Source organism: Grus americana, chromosome 2 (genome assembly GCF_028858705.1).
Source record: "Grus americana isolate bGruAme1 chromosome 2, bGruAme1.mat, whole genome shotgun sequence".
Lineage (NCBI taxonomy): Eukaryota > Metazoa > Chordata > Aves > Gruiformes > Gruidae > Grus > Grus americana.
This window is the reverse complement of record NC_072853.1, coordinates 169,156,159-169,170,586: the sequence shown is the minus strand read 5'-3', so window position 1 is coordinate 169,170,586 and position 14,428 is coordinate 169,156,159. Positions and strand designations below refer to the sequence as shown.

The following is a 14,428-nucleotide window of genomic DNA, read 5'->3' as shown; positions in this document are numbered from 1 at the left end:
GTGCTGGGAGACCAACTTGGGTAACTCACTGCAGCTCCGTATTGGTCTCCGGCACAGGAAGGCATGCACGCGGAAAGTGGAAATTAGGGCAGATTAATAAGGATAAATACAAAAGAGCGGCATCGGCACCACAGGCTGAACTCAGAACAGCTACACAAAGAGTAAGAGGCAAAGCAACAGCAAGAAGCAATTCTCCTGTACATTAGTACTCAAGGTAACAACATGAAACAGACTGGTCTGTTCCGCAGCGGACAGAAAAGGCAATTCAGAAATGACACTGAGGACAAAGTGGTTTATGCCTTTTTGCCTAAGTCTTCGCTATAAACAGCAAAGAGGTGTCCAGCACAAGAAGCAGCGGCCAAAGAATCATACCTGAGCTTTCAGTGAAAAAATACAATGTCAGATTTTGATTAACTTGACCCTGGCCTGCTTAATTGTCTGGAGCAACCTCAGGAGAGCTCAAGCCCTGAGAGCTCTCGGCTGATGGAAGGCGACTGCACTGAAAAGGCAGGAGCGGCGCCCACCATTAAAAAGGAACAAATAGAGACGCCAAGAACTCTCAGACCGCTCTGATTCAAAGCATTAAAAAAAAGCAACAATAGCCACAACGTGTAAGTCCCTGGAAGACAAGGCAAGCATTAGTAGATATGGATTTATTAGGAACAAATGGTGCCTAACCAAAGCCAGTTCCTTCTGCAATGGGGCAGCAGACCTTCAGCGCAGCAGAGAAGCAGATGTTAAGTATCATACATCAGGAAAGGTTTCTCACTCTGTTTCACATGATATTTTCAAAATTATTTTAAGGAAGAATAAACCTACTATAGGATCAGAACAATACTGATTTGGTAACTATTCTGCGAATATTTATCAAAGATAACCATAAAATTGAAATTAGTATCAGCTTGTATCGGGCAAGGTTTCTCCTAGGATCAGCTCTTTGCAATATTCTTATTAACCAACCAGACGATGGAAGAAAGTATGCTTATTAAAATTGCAGGTGGCATGAAACTAAGAATGACTGCAAGGATTAGAATCTTAAATGGCTTTGTCAAATGGAGACATTGTCTAAAAAGGATAAAATTCCAAAGAGGCAGTTGTGAGTGTCTGCACTCAGGCAGCATTAGTCATTTGTCCAAGACCAGGACAGAGAGCTGCAGATTAGTTAGCAACTCTTCAGAAAAGGATCTGGGGGTCAGAGCAGATCACAAACCCACAGGAGTCAGCAATACCACGCTTCTGAGAAAAGGCATCCACCGTGCTGAACTGCACGAACAGAGACAGCCCTGCAAGTCCTGCTCTGGGCTTCTTCCAGCACGGGCTGGGCGCTGCATCCAGCCCTGGGGACCACTTTTCAAGAGGGATGTGATCAAGCAGAGAGTGTCAGAGGACCATGAAGATGAACAGAGGACCAGAAAATGTCATGGACAAAGACCTAAAGTTATTAAGCCTAAAGAAGAGGATTCTGCTACGGTTTTCAAGTATGGCAGGAGGCGGCTGCAAAAAGGAAGGGAACAATCTTTTGCCCTTGCTAAGTGGCTGAAATTGGGAGCAAAAAAGATTCAGGTTAAACTTTCTAAGGAAAAGGACAGTTAAAGACTGGAAAAGATTTCATAGAATCCTAGAATGGTTTGGGTGGGCAGGGACCTCCCAGCCCACCCAGTGCCACCCCTGCCATGGGCAGGGACACCCTCCACTAGCCCAGCTTGCCCAAAGCCCCATCCAACCTGGCCTTGAACACTGCCAGGGAGCCAGGGGCAGCCACAGCTTCTCTGGGCAACCTGGGCCAGGGCCTCAGCACCCTCACAGGGAAGGATTTCTGCCTCACATCCCATCTCCATCTCCCCTCCTGCAGCTTCAGGCCATTCCCCTTGGCCTGGCACTCCCTGCCCTTGGCACCAGCCCCTCTCCAGCTTTCCTGGAGCCCCTGCAGGGACTGGAAGGGGCTCTAAGGTCTCCCCGCAGCCTTCTCTTCTCCAGGCTGAACCAGCCCAACTCTCTCAGCCTGAGGTCTCCAGAGCAGAGGTGCTCCAGCCCTCGCAGCATCTCCGTGGCTTCCTCTGGACTCGCCCCAACAGCTCCGTGTCCTTCTTGTGCTGGGGACCCCTGAGCTGGATGCAGCACTGGCACTGATCACGCCCCCAGCCAGCTCCCCCCCGAGTTTATATACTCTCAATCAGTTCATCCTTCAGTCTATACTGGTACTGGTGATTGCCCTGACGCAGGTGCAGGACCTTGCACTTGGCCTTGTTGAACTTCATGAGGTTCACGTGGGCCCACTCCTCCAGCCTGTCAGGGGCCCTCTGGATGGCATCCCTTTCCTCTAGGCTATCAACTGCACCGCTTGGCTTGATGTCATCTGCAAAGATGCTGAGAGCACATATCTATGTCATTAATAAAGCTATTAAATAGTACTGGTCCCAGTTCAGGCCCTGGAGGGACACCACTCATTACTGGTTTCCATGTGGACACTGAGCCGTTGACCGTAACTCTTTGGATGCGGCCACCCACCCAATAGTCCATCCATCAAATCCATCTCTCTCCAGTCTCTCCCCAGTCTCCTGGAAAGGCTTCAGACATAACTGTCACCGACAGTCCTTTAAAGGCCAGTTCCACAAACATTCCTCAGGAAGGACAGACACCTTGACCCTAGACAGGAAGGTGGGTAAATGATCTCCCATTGCCCCCCCCATCTCACCGGGGGATTGCACGAGGTTGATCCTGCCTCATGTGCAGATTCTGGGCTCTTCTGGACCCTGCCAGCTACTCCTTCAGGAACCTAACTGGCCACGACACCTTGTCCTTGTTGGTCCCAGCAATTCTTCTTTCTTGGTCCTCCTGTTAGTTCTCTACCGCTTCTTTCACCAGCCTCAAAAAGATTGTCCTCAGCCCCCACCTTCAGTTTTGCTCTTTTTCAGGTGTCTCACATGGTCTGCCCATAGCACCTTCTCCTCCCTTCACACTTCTTCTAGCTAGCCTTACGTTTTAATTTAATGCCATCTCTCAGCTCTATGTTGATGATTCATAGTTCTGCCTTTCTATTCCTGGACTGTCTCCTGTCCAAAATGAAGTCTCAGCTTATTTTCCCCTCCAGCATTTCAAGTGTGTACCCAGAAACCCAAGCTCAACGTGATTAAAGAGAGCTGTTACTAATCCCAGCTTTGTCCCCTCTTCCCCCAAGCCCTTGCTGCTCGATGCCTGGGGACATCACTTAGATCCTGGCTGTGAGTTAAGGACACCATTCAGACAGGGAACAGAGTTCATGGACCTAACTCTCCTCTCCATACCCTGGTTGTCCCTAAACCCCTACAGAGCTACACAAGCTGTAGTCCCTGAAATACAGCCTTCATCACCGGGCCACACAAAGGCCCCAGGCTTCCACTCTGCATCAGTCGCTATTGCACCCTTCCCCCTGAAATTGTCTGTAACGCATAAAATCGTGCCTCATCCATATGCAGTCAGAAAGCTGCTGCTAAAATTATTTTCCTAACCTCTCTTTCTTAAGCAGGCCAACCCTCCCTTTGAATCCCCCCTCCGGGTCCTCCTCTTCTGTCACGTCAACTGCAAGCTGCCTGTCTTCACCCTCCCAAACTGCTCGTACGTTAACAACTATCCTTCCTTCGCTGCTGAAGAGCTGACTCTTCTCCCTCCCGAACTGTGACAGCAATCTCCGCTTCCCAGCTGCTAAATTTCAAGCAAACACCTCTCTATTTTCTCCCATTTGTACTTCATGTTTGAAAAGAGCTCTCTGTAAACAACCTGAAATCCGCGTTATTATCCTCTTTCAAATTGCTCCTTAAAGCTCTCCTGTGCCTCTGTACTCACCAGAAACATCAAAACCGCCACAGGTTAGATGACTGCCATGTTAAGTCCACGTCCGCGACGCAGCCCATGCTGTCCCACTGTCTCTGCGCGCTCCCCACTTGCTCATCGGCATCTGCCTCTCATTTTTAAATCAACTACAAGAGCTCTGCGGCAGGGCTCTCTGTGCCCTGTGTTTTTGCAGTATCTTCTGCAGAAGGAACCTGATCAGATAAGGCTCCGAGGGGTGACTAATGAAAAAACCAGCAGCAGAAGCAGCAGACTCACACCTAACCATTCCCAAACTGAAGTGCCATAGTGCTTTCAACCCTGCAGCACCCGCCATCCGCTGGGGACAGCACCAGCCTCGGCCGCCCGCCGGCCAGCAGCGCTGCTCCGCTCACGGATTTGTGCTCCGTTCGCTGCCGTTCGTTCATCCGGAGACTGGGGAAGGGACAAGCACTCGCAGGAGGCTGATCTGAAGGTCAAAGCCCTTTTTATTAAGCACAGTAGTCACTGCTGGGCTAAATATCAAAAGCTGTCCAAAAAACAACAGCAGAACAACAGCAGGAGGCAAGTGAGCAACAAACATGCTACAGGGAGCAAGTGTCAGGGGCTGACAGCCCACGTTACCCACTGCAGCAGTTGAGTCATGAGATGACGAACCCGAAGCTGGTGGCTCCCCACCCGCCAGGACTACAGCATCAGCACGACAAGGCCAGGATTTCGGACGCAGCAACCAGTTAGCTGTAACTGAGGCGCAGTGCTCTCGACGACTGAGTGGATTTCATCACCACGCAGATCACATGGAAAGAACAAGATCTCATACATAACCCCAGGCGAGAACTTCCAGAGTGACTCACGCACGTCGGAGGTTCCGGTGCCGAGATGCAGCCCCACGGCAGCGAGGACAGACACAGATGTCCCTTTCCCTCCGCGTGACACGGGCAGGGTCATTCTGTCTAGATACCTATTTTCTTGGGATCTGTAGGAATTTGGAAACAGCAGGGGTTTGCCAGGTTTGGCTGAAACTGGACAGCAGGTCTGAAAGTTAGTGGGGCAGGAGAGGCAAGCGGATGCAGAAGAACAGGGCTTAATCAGAACCTCCTTTCAATAGGGAAGCAGGCTAAAATGATCTCAATTTTCAGCCTTCCTGCCTCAGAAGACTCCTTGCTCTCACTACAACACTTCAGAGAAGATGCCCAGAGCACTGCAGGAAGAGGCAGAGGGAAATAAGACCACAGTTGCCTTTTTCGTGCAGGGCACCGTAGGCAGAAATACACTGGACGTGGTCGGTTCACTCCGTGCAGCGGCTGTACAGGAGGCTCTGACTCGCAGAAAGTCCTGGAGGAGGATTTGAAAAAAATCAGATGCCAAAGTAGGAAGGTGGGATCATGAAGAGAAAGAGGACTCTGCTGCCCAGCGAGGGATGCAACAGAAACACGATGGTACTTACTGAGGGTGCTCGTCCAGGTTAAGAAGTCTGTCCACAGGCAAGTTGGTGGGGCAGCTCTGGTATCCCTCAATTTCTAACAGTTGGGTTTTGCATCAGCCTTTCAGCCCATCGCTGCTCCTTTGGAACTCGTGGCCCTTGCCCACAGCCCCCTCACATTCACCCCAGCTGAGAGAGTGACTGGGATTTTAGCTCAAGGGCTGCCCCAGTGCCCAGGGGCACCGGGAAGACCCAGTCTTGCCCAGGGTCTACTTCGGATGAGGGGAGAAGGTGAGACCCATTCCACATCAGTCAGCCCACCTGGAAACACGGTTTAAGGGCCAGATCAGGCATACTTTAAACCTACTTTGGCCACCCAAATTAACCAGAAGCCCTATCACCAGCTTTAACAACCAGCCTGGATGCACAGACACCTTTAATCCTCGTCTTGGTGAAACTCCAGAGGAGGCAAGAGCCCAGCACTGCCCAAGACTCAAAGGTCCACACAGTAAGCGGACACGCTCCATCAGGAGCCCGAGGAAACCTCCTGAAAGCAGATGGCAAGATCAACTATTCACAGACCAACTGCCAAAATCTCAGCACACTGAAATTTCTCCTTCTGGGTCCTCACCCGGCAAAGCCCCAGCTGCTCCAGCCCAGGGACAGAAGGAAAGGGCAAGCGACAGTCCCGGCCACAAACCGAGGTCTCGCCCTGCAGCGAACGCAGAGGCAGCTCCCGGGGACAGTGTCACCACAGCCGTCCCTATTCCGAGAGGCCCAGGCAGCTGCCGGTCAGTGGGACGTTGCTGTGTGGAGCACCGGGACGGTGCAGAACTGTCCCCAAACAGGCAAAAGACTGCAACCGAACTGTGAAACTCCCTGCTGGGAGAAATCGTGAGTGCTACGTGTTTACCTTGGGTCAAGGAAAACTGAACAAGCCAAGGGATGAGAGCCAGCAAGGACTAAACAACGCACAGAATCCACACCGAGCTCAGGAAGACCTGCCCACATCTGGCAAAACACTTGGAGAAAGCATCCCTCAAACAGGCGCTGGCTCCTACACTCCAGGCATTTGACTTGCGCTGCCGTCGTGGCCAGGACGGTTACTAAGCTGTCCCACGCAAGCTCAGAATCAGCAGACAGGTCCATTTTGCCTTCCCCCTCAGCTCTGTCCATGCATTACCCCCTCCTCACCTGTGCCCACACTCACATTCATGCGGTCGCACCATGAGCCCGGTGAGCACCTGAAAACTGATCCAAAGGCCAGTGCAAAGCTCGGTTCCTAACAGGGCAGTTCCCTGATCCAGCTCACCACGCAGCAACCAGCGCTGGCAAAAGGGAGGGCAGGCAAGGAGCTGCCAGGTGGGAAGAGCCACATTGTCCCTCCTAGCAGCAACCACACTTGTGTTGGATCGAGGCAATTGTGAAGCCGCAGCCACAGAAATCTCCGATGCTCTCACTGAGACCACATCCGAATCCCGTTCTTCCCCTGCGGCGTGCCTCCACGTCCCCATCTTTTCCTCTTCAGCCACAATGTCAGCGTTTTACCCCCACAGTGCCAGAAAACTTCTCTTTCCTCACCATGGCACCTGCAACTTCATCCTACTCAGTCTTCAGCTATCAAGATCATCCTCCAGTCTTCCTGTTCTGGCTTCATCATCTCTCCCAGCTCCCGTCGATCACAGCATCAAGCAGTTGCTTCTTCTGATTTTCTCACTCTCCCACAAGACCTTGTTCTTGAGTTGTAAGCTCTACGAGGTAAGAGCTGCATCTGGCAAAGGTGGCTCCGGATGATTTAGGCCACAATATAAAACCTCACAGAAACAGCGGATGTATTTGTCCAAGCATGTTACAGGCCTCCTCCTGCTGCGTTTCTGCTCTGCCCATTGCTCCCACGGGGTCAAGGTCTCCCCTCGCACCAGGACCGGCTCCGAGACTCTCCCCACGCAGACCTTTCTGCTTGTACCGCTCACGCCAGGCATCGGCTCTGGGAGATGCCGAGCAGCATCAGCCCTGCCGACGACTCTGCCAGGCGAGGACACGCGCTGTGCTGGAGGACCCAGCGCTTGCCCTTGCTGGCACGGAAGGCGGCTGGAGAAGCGCTGCCAAGTACCCTCAGGAGTCTCTCCTGGGAGTCTTTGCCCTGGGACCCCAGCACGCCCCATCCAAACAAAACAGAGCGTGTAATCAGAACGTTTGCCCAGTCTCTCATGTCTGTGTTCTTTTAACCACCTTTGCACTTAATTTCCAGCAAAGCTCAAGACTACGGTGACAGAGGAGCCCTGCCCCGATCTGGCACGCAGAAGGGGCAGCCCGACAGAAGCTGCGCGGCCGCCCGGCATGCTCGGCTCCAGCCCCGGGAGCAGAGACATGCTGACGGCTCTGAAGTTTGCTGCTCTTGGAGGAGACGGAGCACAGCCTCTCCCACCGCACCTCGCCACCATTCCCTGTGGTTTCCAAGCCTTCGGGAACTTACAGGCACACATAAACAGGGCAATTCTGCAGAGGTCATGGAATTAGCAGGAAAAAGCTAGCTAAGCAGAACTCTCTCCTTCCCAAAGGGTGTAATTTACTTGAGGCTGATTCAGCTGAGCAAGGACATGCCGGCAAACCCTGCGCGCGGCCTGGCAGCACGGGGCTCCCCAGAACCGTGGCAGGGAGGACTCCAGTGAGCTTCGTTCTTATCTTCCTCAAGGAGATACTGCATCAACGGCAACTCCCGCCTCAGATTTTGCTTTGTGAATCAGAGCATCAGGAACCAGTTTCAAAAGACGTTGGAAAAGGATGCAGACTAGAGCTGTAAAACTCATGCTGGAACTGAGTAAAATGACACGGTTCAGTCAGCTTAACTCATCAGAAATAGACAGAAAAGTGACCTCATTAATTGGTGCAAGCGGCTTTAAACACAAAAATCCCCAGTATCAAAGGACTACGTACTCTTAGAGAGAAATGAAAAAAAAAAAATATCCAGCATGTTGGAGATGCCTATTGAAAAAATTATGCTAGTTATTAACAGTGAGACAGCTAACAGTGGAGAAAAACTCCTAAGGTAGCAAGGCTTAGACCATAACTGTATCTCAAAAATATGCCTTAACCCGACGCCTTATATTTAGCTGATTGGGAAAAGGCAGAAATCCTGGGGTGAAAGTGTTCATACCAAGTGACCCAACAGTCCCTTCTGCTCTTAAACCCAGCAAAACAGCTGGGACCTGGAGCAGCGCAAAGCCAACGTTCAAAGGTGATGCCCGCCCAGCCAAAGCCAGACGCAGAGCCACAGTTCACTGCTGGCCTGCTATCGGCAGATCGCTTTCCAGGGCTTTTTCCATCCTGTGCCTCTGCCAGAGAGGCAACAGCTGAAAAAATGTAGAAGAAAGCTTTTCCAAACGGATCCTGCTTCTTAAAATGCAGAAAGGAACCAAAACGAGTTGAGAAGTGTGTTGGAGGGGTGTGAAAGGACAATAAAGGGAAAAAACACACGCTCCGGGTAAAACTGACTACCCTCATTCAAACGGAGATTCTCGCTCCTGCTACCTGGCCACCGAGTCCTCTCACCACGGCTGACAACCTTCTCCAAGCTTCTCCTGAGAGCTGAGCCTTTAGGTGGGCTGCAAGACACGTGCATGACAGCTAACGTCAGGAAAAAATGCCTGTCATTTGACAAAAGCTCCGCTGAGGGATCTCACCTACTTCTCCTCCTCTGTCTTCCACCTCCTCCCTCCTGGCATTCACCACTTTACGCATGCAGACGACCTCCATGTAACCATCCTCTCAGCCCCGCAGCGTGATCCTCCTTCGCGTCCCCACCTCCCCGCCTCGCTCCCCCCGGCGTGTCGCTGGATCCACGCTGGCTGCTGCTGCGCCCTGTGACTCGCCGTCCCCGTCCTGCGCGTCCCTCAGGTAATTCCCTGCACCGGCGGCGGCGCTCCCCCTGCCTAGAACCCACGTTTTGGTCACTTCCGAAAATTCACTGCTACAAAAGAAATTAAGTGCTGTGTAATTACTGTTCTAATTACAAATTCTATTAATATAATTCTGTCTATAGTCTGTTCCAGAGTAACGTAGTTAGAGGTCACATTTATTACAAGCAGGGGTTGTACCAACCTCAGAACTCAAGTTGCGTATAATTTTGCTTTATGCATATATAAAATCTTTTATAGAGCTCGGCAGCTTGCAGCAGTCTCTGAAATTTGGCAAAGAAACAAGCCTGGGATGAGGGAAACGCTTTCTGCTAGCCCCCTGAAAATCTGTCCAAATTTGGCGGTTAGAAACTACTGAAAACCAGGGTCCTGCCTGTGATTCAGCCGACGCTGGCGACCAGCCCAACCCACCGCCTTCCCAGCCCCGCGTGCCCAACAGCCCTCTCTCCTGCCACAGCCCCCAAACGAAGCTCCAGCCTCACGGAGGAGGCCAAAATAAAGCAGATTTCCCTTTCCTTCCACAGCCACACTCCGAACGACACCTCTGTTTGGGCCCAGGAGAGGCTGACCAGCGAGCAGCAGCCAGTTTTCGCCCCGTCGTTGACTCCAAACTCTTCTCATCCCTCCTGGGAAAGGCTGCTTCCCCCCGACCCAGCGGGGCGACCAGGGCTCCGGGCTGCAGCAGCCTACGCAACACTCGCCTCGTCTCCCTCCTTGGCAATGCTGCCTGCAGCATGAGCCGCAAAACCACACGGTTCCCGTACAACACACCTCCTGCTAACGCCTCCCCCTCCTGCCCGCCAACACAGCTCTGAAGGTGAAAACCTGCACTGACAAACGGAACCCCGGCTCCGACGGCTCAGCACACCGCGGCCGCTGCAGAAAGGAACTGGCCCCTGCCTTCTGCCCTTTTAAAAAGGAAGGAATTGCCTGCAGAAAAAGAATCTGGTAAGAGGACGTGAGCAAGTCTTGCAATATCCAGCACTCGGTGTTAGGAAGTAGGATTTGGGATTTCACTGGCAACTTCCAGAACAGAATTTAGGACCAGAAGCAGTCGTCACGGTCACAGAATCTGATCTTCAGATCAAGAGCATAAACAAAAATTCTCTTCGAGCAATTTCTGTATCGAGCCCAAAACACACAGTTTAGAAGGATATTCCCTTCCAGGCTCAGGCACTTAAAGAAATGATAACATCTCCAGCAAAACTCTTCCAGTGGTTAATTACCCCCACCGTTAATTCAGTCTCTCACATGCACTTGGTAACGTATTGCGTGTAGCTGCATAATCACAGCACACTTTTCCCCAGGATCACGATTTAACCCAGTGCCTAGCAGGTAAGTGGGGAACGCAGCCAAGATAAGGAAATCTGTGGGATTCCTGCTCCACCAAATCCGCAGCCGGAAAGAAAGGAGGGAGGAGGCAGGGAAGGACCAGAAGAGACAGGATGGGTCTGCGGTGGGCACAGGCAAAGCCCCCGAGGACGCCAGGCCTCCAGCCCCGTCACACAGCCCTGTGCGACGCCGAGCAAGCCGCGCTGTGGCCGCCTGCTAGCGCACTGGTCACCCTTCACGCCTCATCTTCGGGTTAAACCGGACGGCTGCCGTCCAGCTTTGGGAAGCCCTGACCGTTTGCAGCTGCCTGTGAAAGAATTTTGTTTTCACACCTTCCTTTGAGCAGCAGGAGAAAACACGCACCGCGAGTGAAGTTGCTAAGAGACGCACCTGAACGCCAACGTGCTCGCCACCAGCTTACACATGTTCACATGGCGCAGGACAGAGCACAGGAAGGTGGCGGCAGGCGAGGACAGACAGCCGGGGAGGGACACGTGCACCCAACACCCCGGGGAGCAGCGGGAGCGGCTCTATGTCCCTGCGGGGAGGGAGACGAGGTGCGAGGGGCAGGGACGCCAGGAGCCCAGGAGGGTCGGCCGCCCACGCTCTGCCTGCGGAGCAACTCGGGAGTAAGACCCGGGCTTCGTACAGCACTATCTCAGTTGGCAGCTTCCCCGTCCCACAACACAGGAATCACAAGCAGGATCAGACCGTGTCATCCCAGTTACCGGGCCCTCAGGTCTCCCACTGCAGCTGCCATCAGAGGCACGAGGATGAGCCGCAGGAAACCCATGGGAACGGAAGCAAGATGGTCTTCCCCCGCCAGACCCACACTGACCCCCCAGCTGGAGACCGGCTGGAGCCCCGACGCAGAGGGCTAAGGCCTGCGCACTCCCACTCATCTCCAGAACAAATCCCTTCCCTCTTCACCTCATTACATTCCACTGATTCAACGGCTTTCTGTGGCAGACCTCACAGAGCAGCCACGGAAAAAAGCCCCCTCCTTTTATTGGTTTTACATTTGCCCCGTTCTGATCCCACTGAGCGTCATTTGTCCTTGTGCCACAAGACAGACGCAGTAAATTCTTGAATTTATATCCCCTTGACCATGCAATCTTTTAGACTTTTGTTACAGTCCCTCTTAGTTTTCCTCTTTCCAAAGAAACCTTCCCGATGACTGAAGCGGGATGCAGGCACCTTGAGAAGAGCTCTAGGGAGGCCGCCTGGCCCAGACCCACGGCCCCGTGCAGCGTCACCTGCCACGGAGGCTGCCACCGCGCCGCTCCCTGCCTGCGCCCGCGACAGCGGGGCCACCGCTTTCCAAAACCGGTCCCGCGCGTCACCTGCGGCGACACTTCTGGCGCGAGTTAGCGGGAGCAGACCCGAACGCGCTGCCAAAATCGAGCAGGGACAACAAAAACCACATCAGGGAAACAGCAACACTCAACAAGCCACCAAATCTTATGGGGACCAAATGGCGCCCGTGGCCCCGAGGCTTGCTTTGCTAAAGGGCAAAGCTTTGCTGCAAGAATCTGAGGATTAGCATCAGCAAAGCCAGCCAGAGGGACCTTTTGGTTGGGCTGCCGTGAGCCGCCCCCCAGCCCAACACCAGCCTCGGCACCGAGCTGCGACCTTCCCTGCCCTGGTCTGTCCCTTCGCTCGGCTCCATCTCAGCCCTTCAGCTGCGAGTTCCTCGGGCCGAGGCTGCAGTTTTCTGCGGCTCTGACGAGCACATCGCACACCCCTCCGGTTCCGTGGCCCACCAGCTCCGGACAGACCCGCCCCGACCCAGAGCCGGGCGCCCAGGCAGCAGCTCCCCGAAGGGAAGGACGAAGGCCATCGGCCTCCAGCTCTGCGCAGGCTGCCGGGCCGCGACCACCAGCGCTGCAGGCCGCGGCGCCGGGCCGGGACCCCCGGGGCAGGGGGCGGCTGCGGAGCGGCCCCCGCCCGGTGCCCGCAGCCCCCGGGACGGAGCCCGCCCGGGCCCCCCGCCCCCGGCCCGGCTCTAGGCAGCGAGGGGGGGGGGGGGCGCGGAGGGTGGGGCGCCGCGCCCCGCAGGCCCCGGCCCGCCTCGGCGCAGGCCGCGGCCCGGCCCCGCCGCGCCTCCGGCCACCCCCGCGGGCCGGCGCTGCCGCTTCTCGCCGCTGGTGCGGGGCCCGCCGGGCAGCGCGGCCGGTCCCGACCCGGCGAGCGGAGCGGGGCTCCAGCCGGGCCCCGCGGGCAGGCAGCGGGCGAGGCCGCCGCCCCCGGCGGGCACCGGGAGCAGGTGCAGCGGCCGGCGGGGACAAAGGGCAGCGGCGCGGCCCGGCCCGGTTCGGTTCGGTTCGGCGCGGTCGGGGCCGGCGCGGCCCCGCTTGGCCTGGCCCGGCGCGGTTCGGCCCGGCTCGGTTCGGCTCGGCCCGGCCCGGCTCGGTTCGGCTCGCCCCGGCTCGGCCCGTCCGCCTCACCCTCGATGGAGATGACGTGCTCGCGGATCTGGCTCTGCAGCGCCAGGTCCTCCACGCGCTCGATGAGGTCGTAGATGGCGTAGATGTTGGGGTGCACCGACTCGAAGCGCCCGATCTCGGCCCGGATCGCCGCCGAGTTGGAGAGCCCGAACTGGGGCGGCGGCGGCCCGCCGGGCTGCGGGCCCGAGGGACCGGGCACCGGCACCGGCACCGGTCCGCCCGGCGCCGCCAGGCTCTGCTGCTGCGGGCTCTGCCCGGGCCCGCCCTGGAAGTTCATGGCGGCGGCGGCGGCGGGGCCGGCGGTCAGCGGCGCGGGGCCGCCGGCAGCCGCTGCATGGCCGCGCTCTGCGGGCTCCGCCGCTCTGCGGGCTCTGCCGCCCCCGCCCCGCCGCGCCGCCCCCCCCCCGCCCCGCTCCGCTCCGCTCCGCGCCGCCGGCAGCGCGCCCCGCGTCACGCGCCGCCCCCGCCCCGCCCGCGCCCGCGTCACGGCGGCGGCAGCGGGACCGGCCCCGGGGCGGGGCGGGGGGGGGGGGAAGAGACCGGGCCGGGGGGGACCGAGCCCTGCCCCACGGCAGGCCCCGCGCCAGGCCCCACGCCGCCCCGCTCCGGCACGGCCCCACGCGTGTGTCCCCCGGCTCTGCCCGCAGGCAGCGGGGCTCGCCCCCCGCCCCCACGCTGCTGTCCCGCTGCGGGCAGCCACGGCCGGGCCGGGTCAGGCCAACGGGGACGCCCCATCCCCTCGCCGCCCCGCCGGCCCCCCCCCCCCCCCCGCTCCGTCCCGCCGCCTCTCGCTCCCCACGCCCCCAGACCCCTCGGCAGCCCCGCGGGACCCCGGGCGATGCCCCCCCGGCCTGGCCTCGGGACCCCGCTGTGGCCACCACGGTATTTCGGAGGCGATGTCGCGTTACCCTTGTCACGCCAAGGCCATTAGCGAAGCTGTGACACACGGCCGGTCCCAGGGGGTCACTGCGTGATCCCCCACGGCTGCCCCACCACGCTGGGGTCCCGTCTCCGGGCACCCCCTGCCCACAGGGCCCCGCCGCTCTCGCCTCACTCACAGCCTGCTTCGGGCAGGGGGACGCTCGGACGCCGCGGGCAGGACGCCGGGGCGGTTGGTGGGTCCCTCTAACGAAGCCGCACGCGGTCGCGCCGATGGGGCTCTCCGCAGCCGCCACCGTCAGGCTGCCAGCCCCGTCGCTGCGCCGGGCAGGGGCCGACGAAGCCCACCCGACTGTGCCCAGCCCCAAAAACAGCCCGCGAGGGGCGAGCACGAGAGCGGCTGCGGCAGGGCACCGCGTCGGCAGCACCGCGGGCCTGTGCACCCCGGCCTGCAGGCAGCGTGAGAGCCAGCTGAGCTCGCTGCGGCCCGTGCGAACGAGAGGGCATCTTCCAAAAAGCCGAGAAACAAAGAAAACAGGGTCATGAGCCCTGGGAGATTAACTGAGAAAGTATAGTTAGGGAGACGAAGGCAGAGCTGAAAAATGGCCAGCTGAGGCCATCAA

At 57.1% G+C, this 14,428-nt stretch overlaps 1 protein-coding gene across 2 annotated transcripts in view; it reads right to left on the bottom strand.

The window, feature by feature from the left end:
- Positions 1 to 13,369, bottom strand: part of AGAP3 (ArfGAP with GTPase domain, ankyrin repeat and PH domain 3) — a 147,603-nt gene extending 134,234 nt beyond the window's left edge. The window contains exon 1 of one of the 2 annotated variants that reach the window (XM_054814666.1): positions 12,927 to 13,369. In XM_054814666.1, coding sequence (XP_054670641.1) covers positions 12,927 to 13,203 — 277 coding nt within the window. In that variant the 5' untranslated portion in view covers positions 13,204 to 13,369. The remainder of the gene's footprint in view (positions 1 to 12,926) is intronic. The other variant, XM_054814668.1, reaches the window with a different exon arrangement.
- Between the last annotated feature and the right edge of the window lie 1,059 nt (positions 13,370 to 14,428).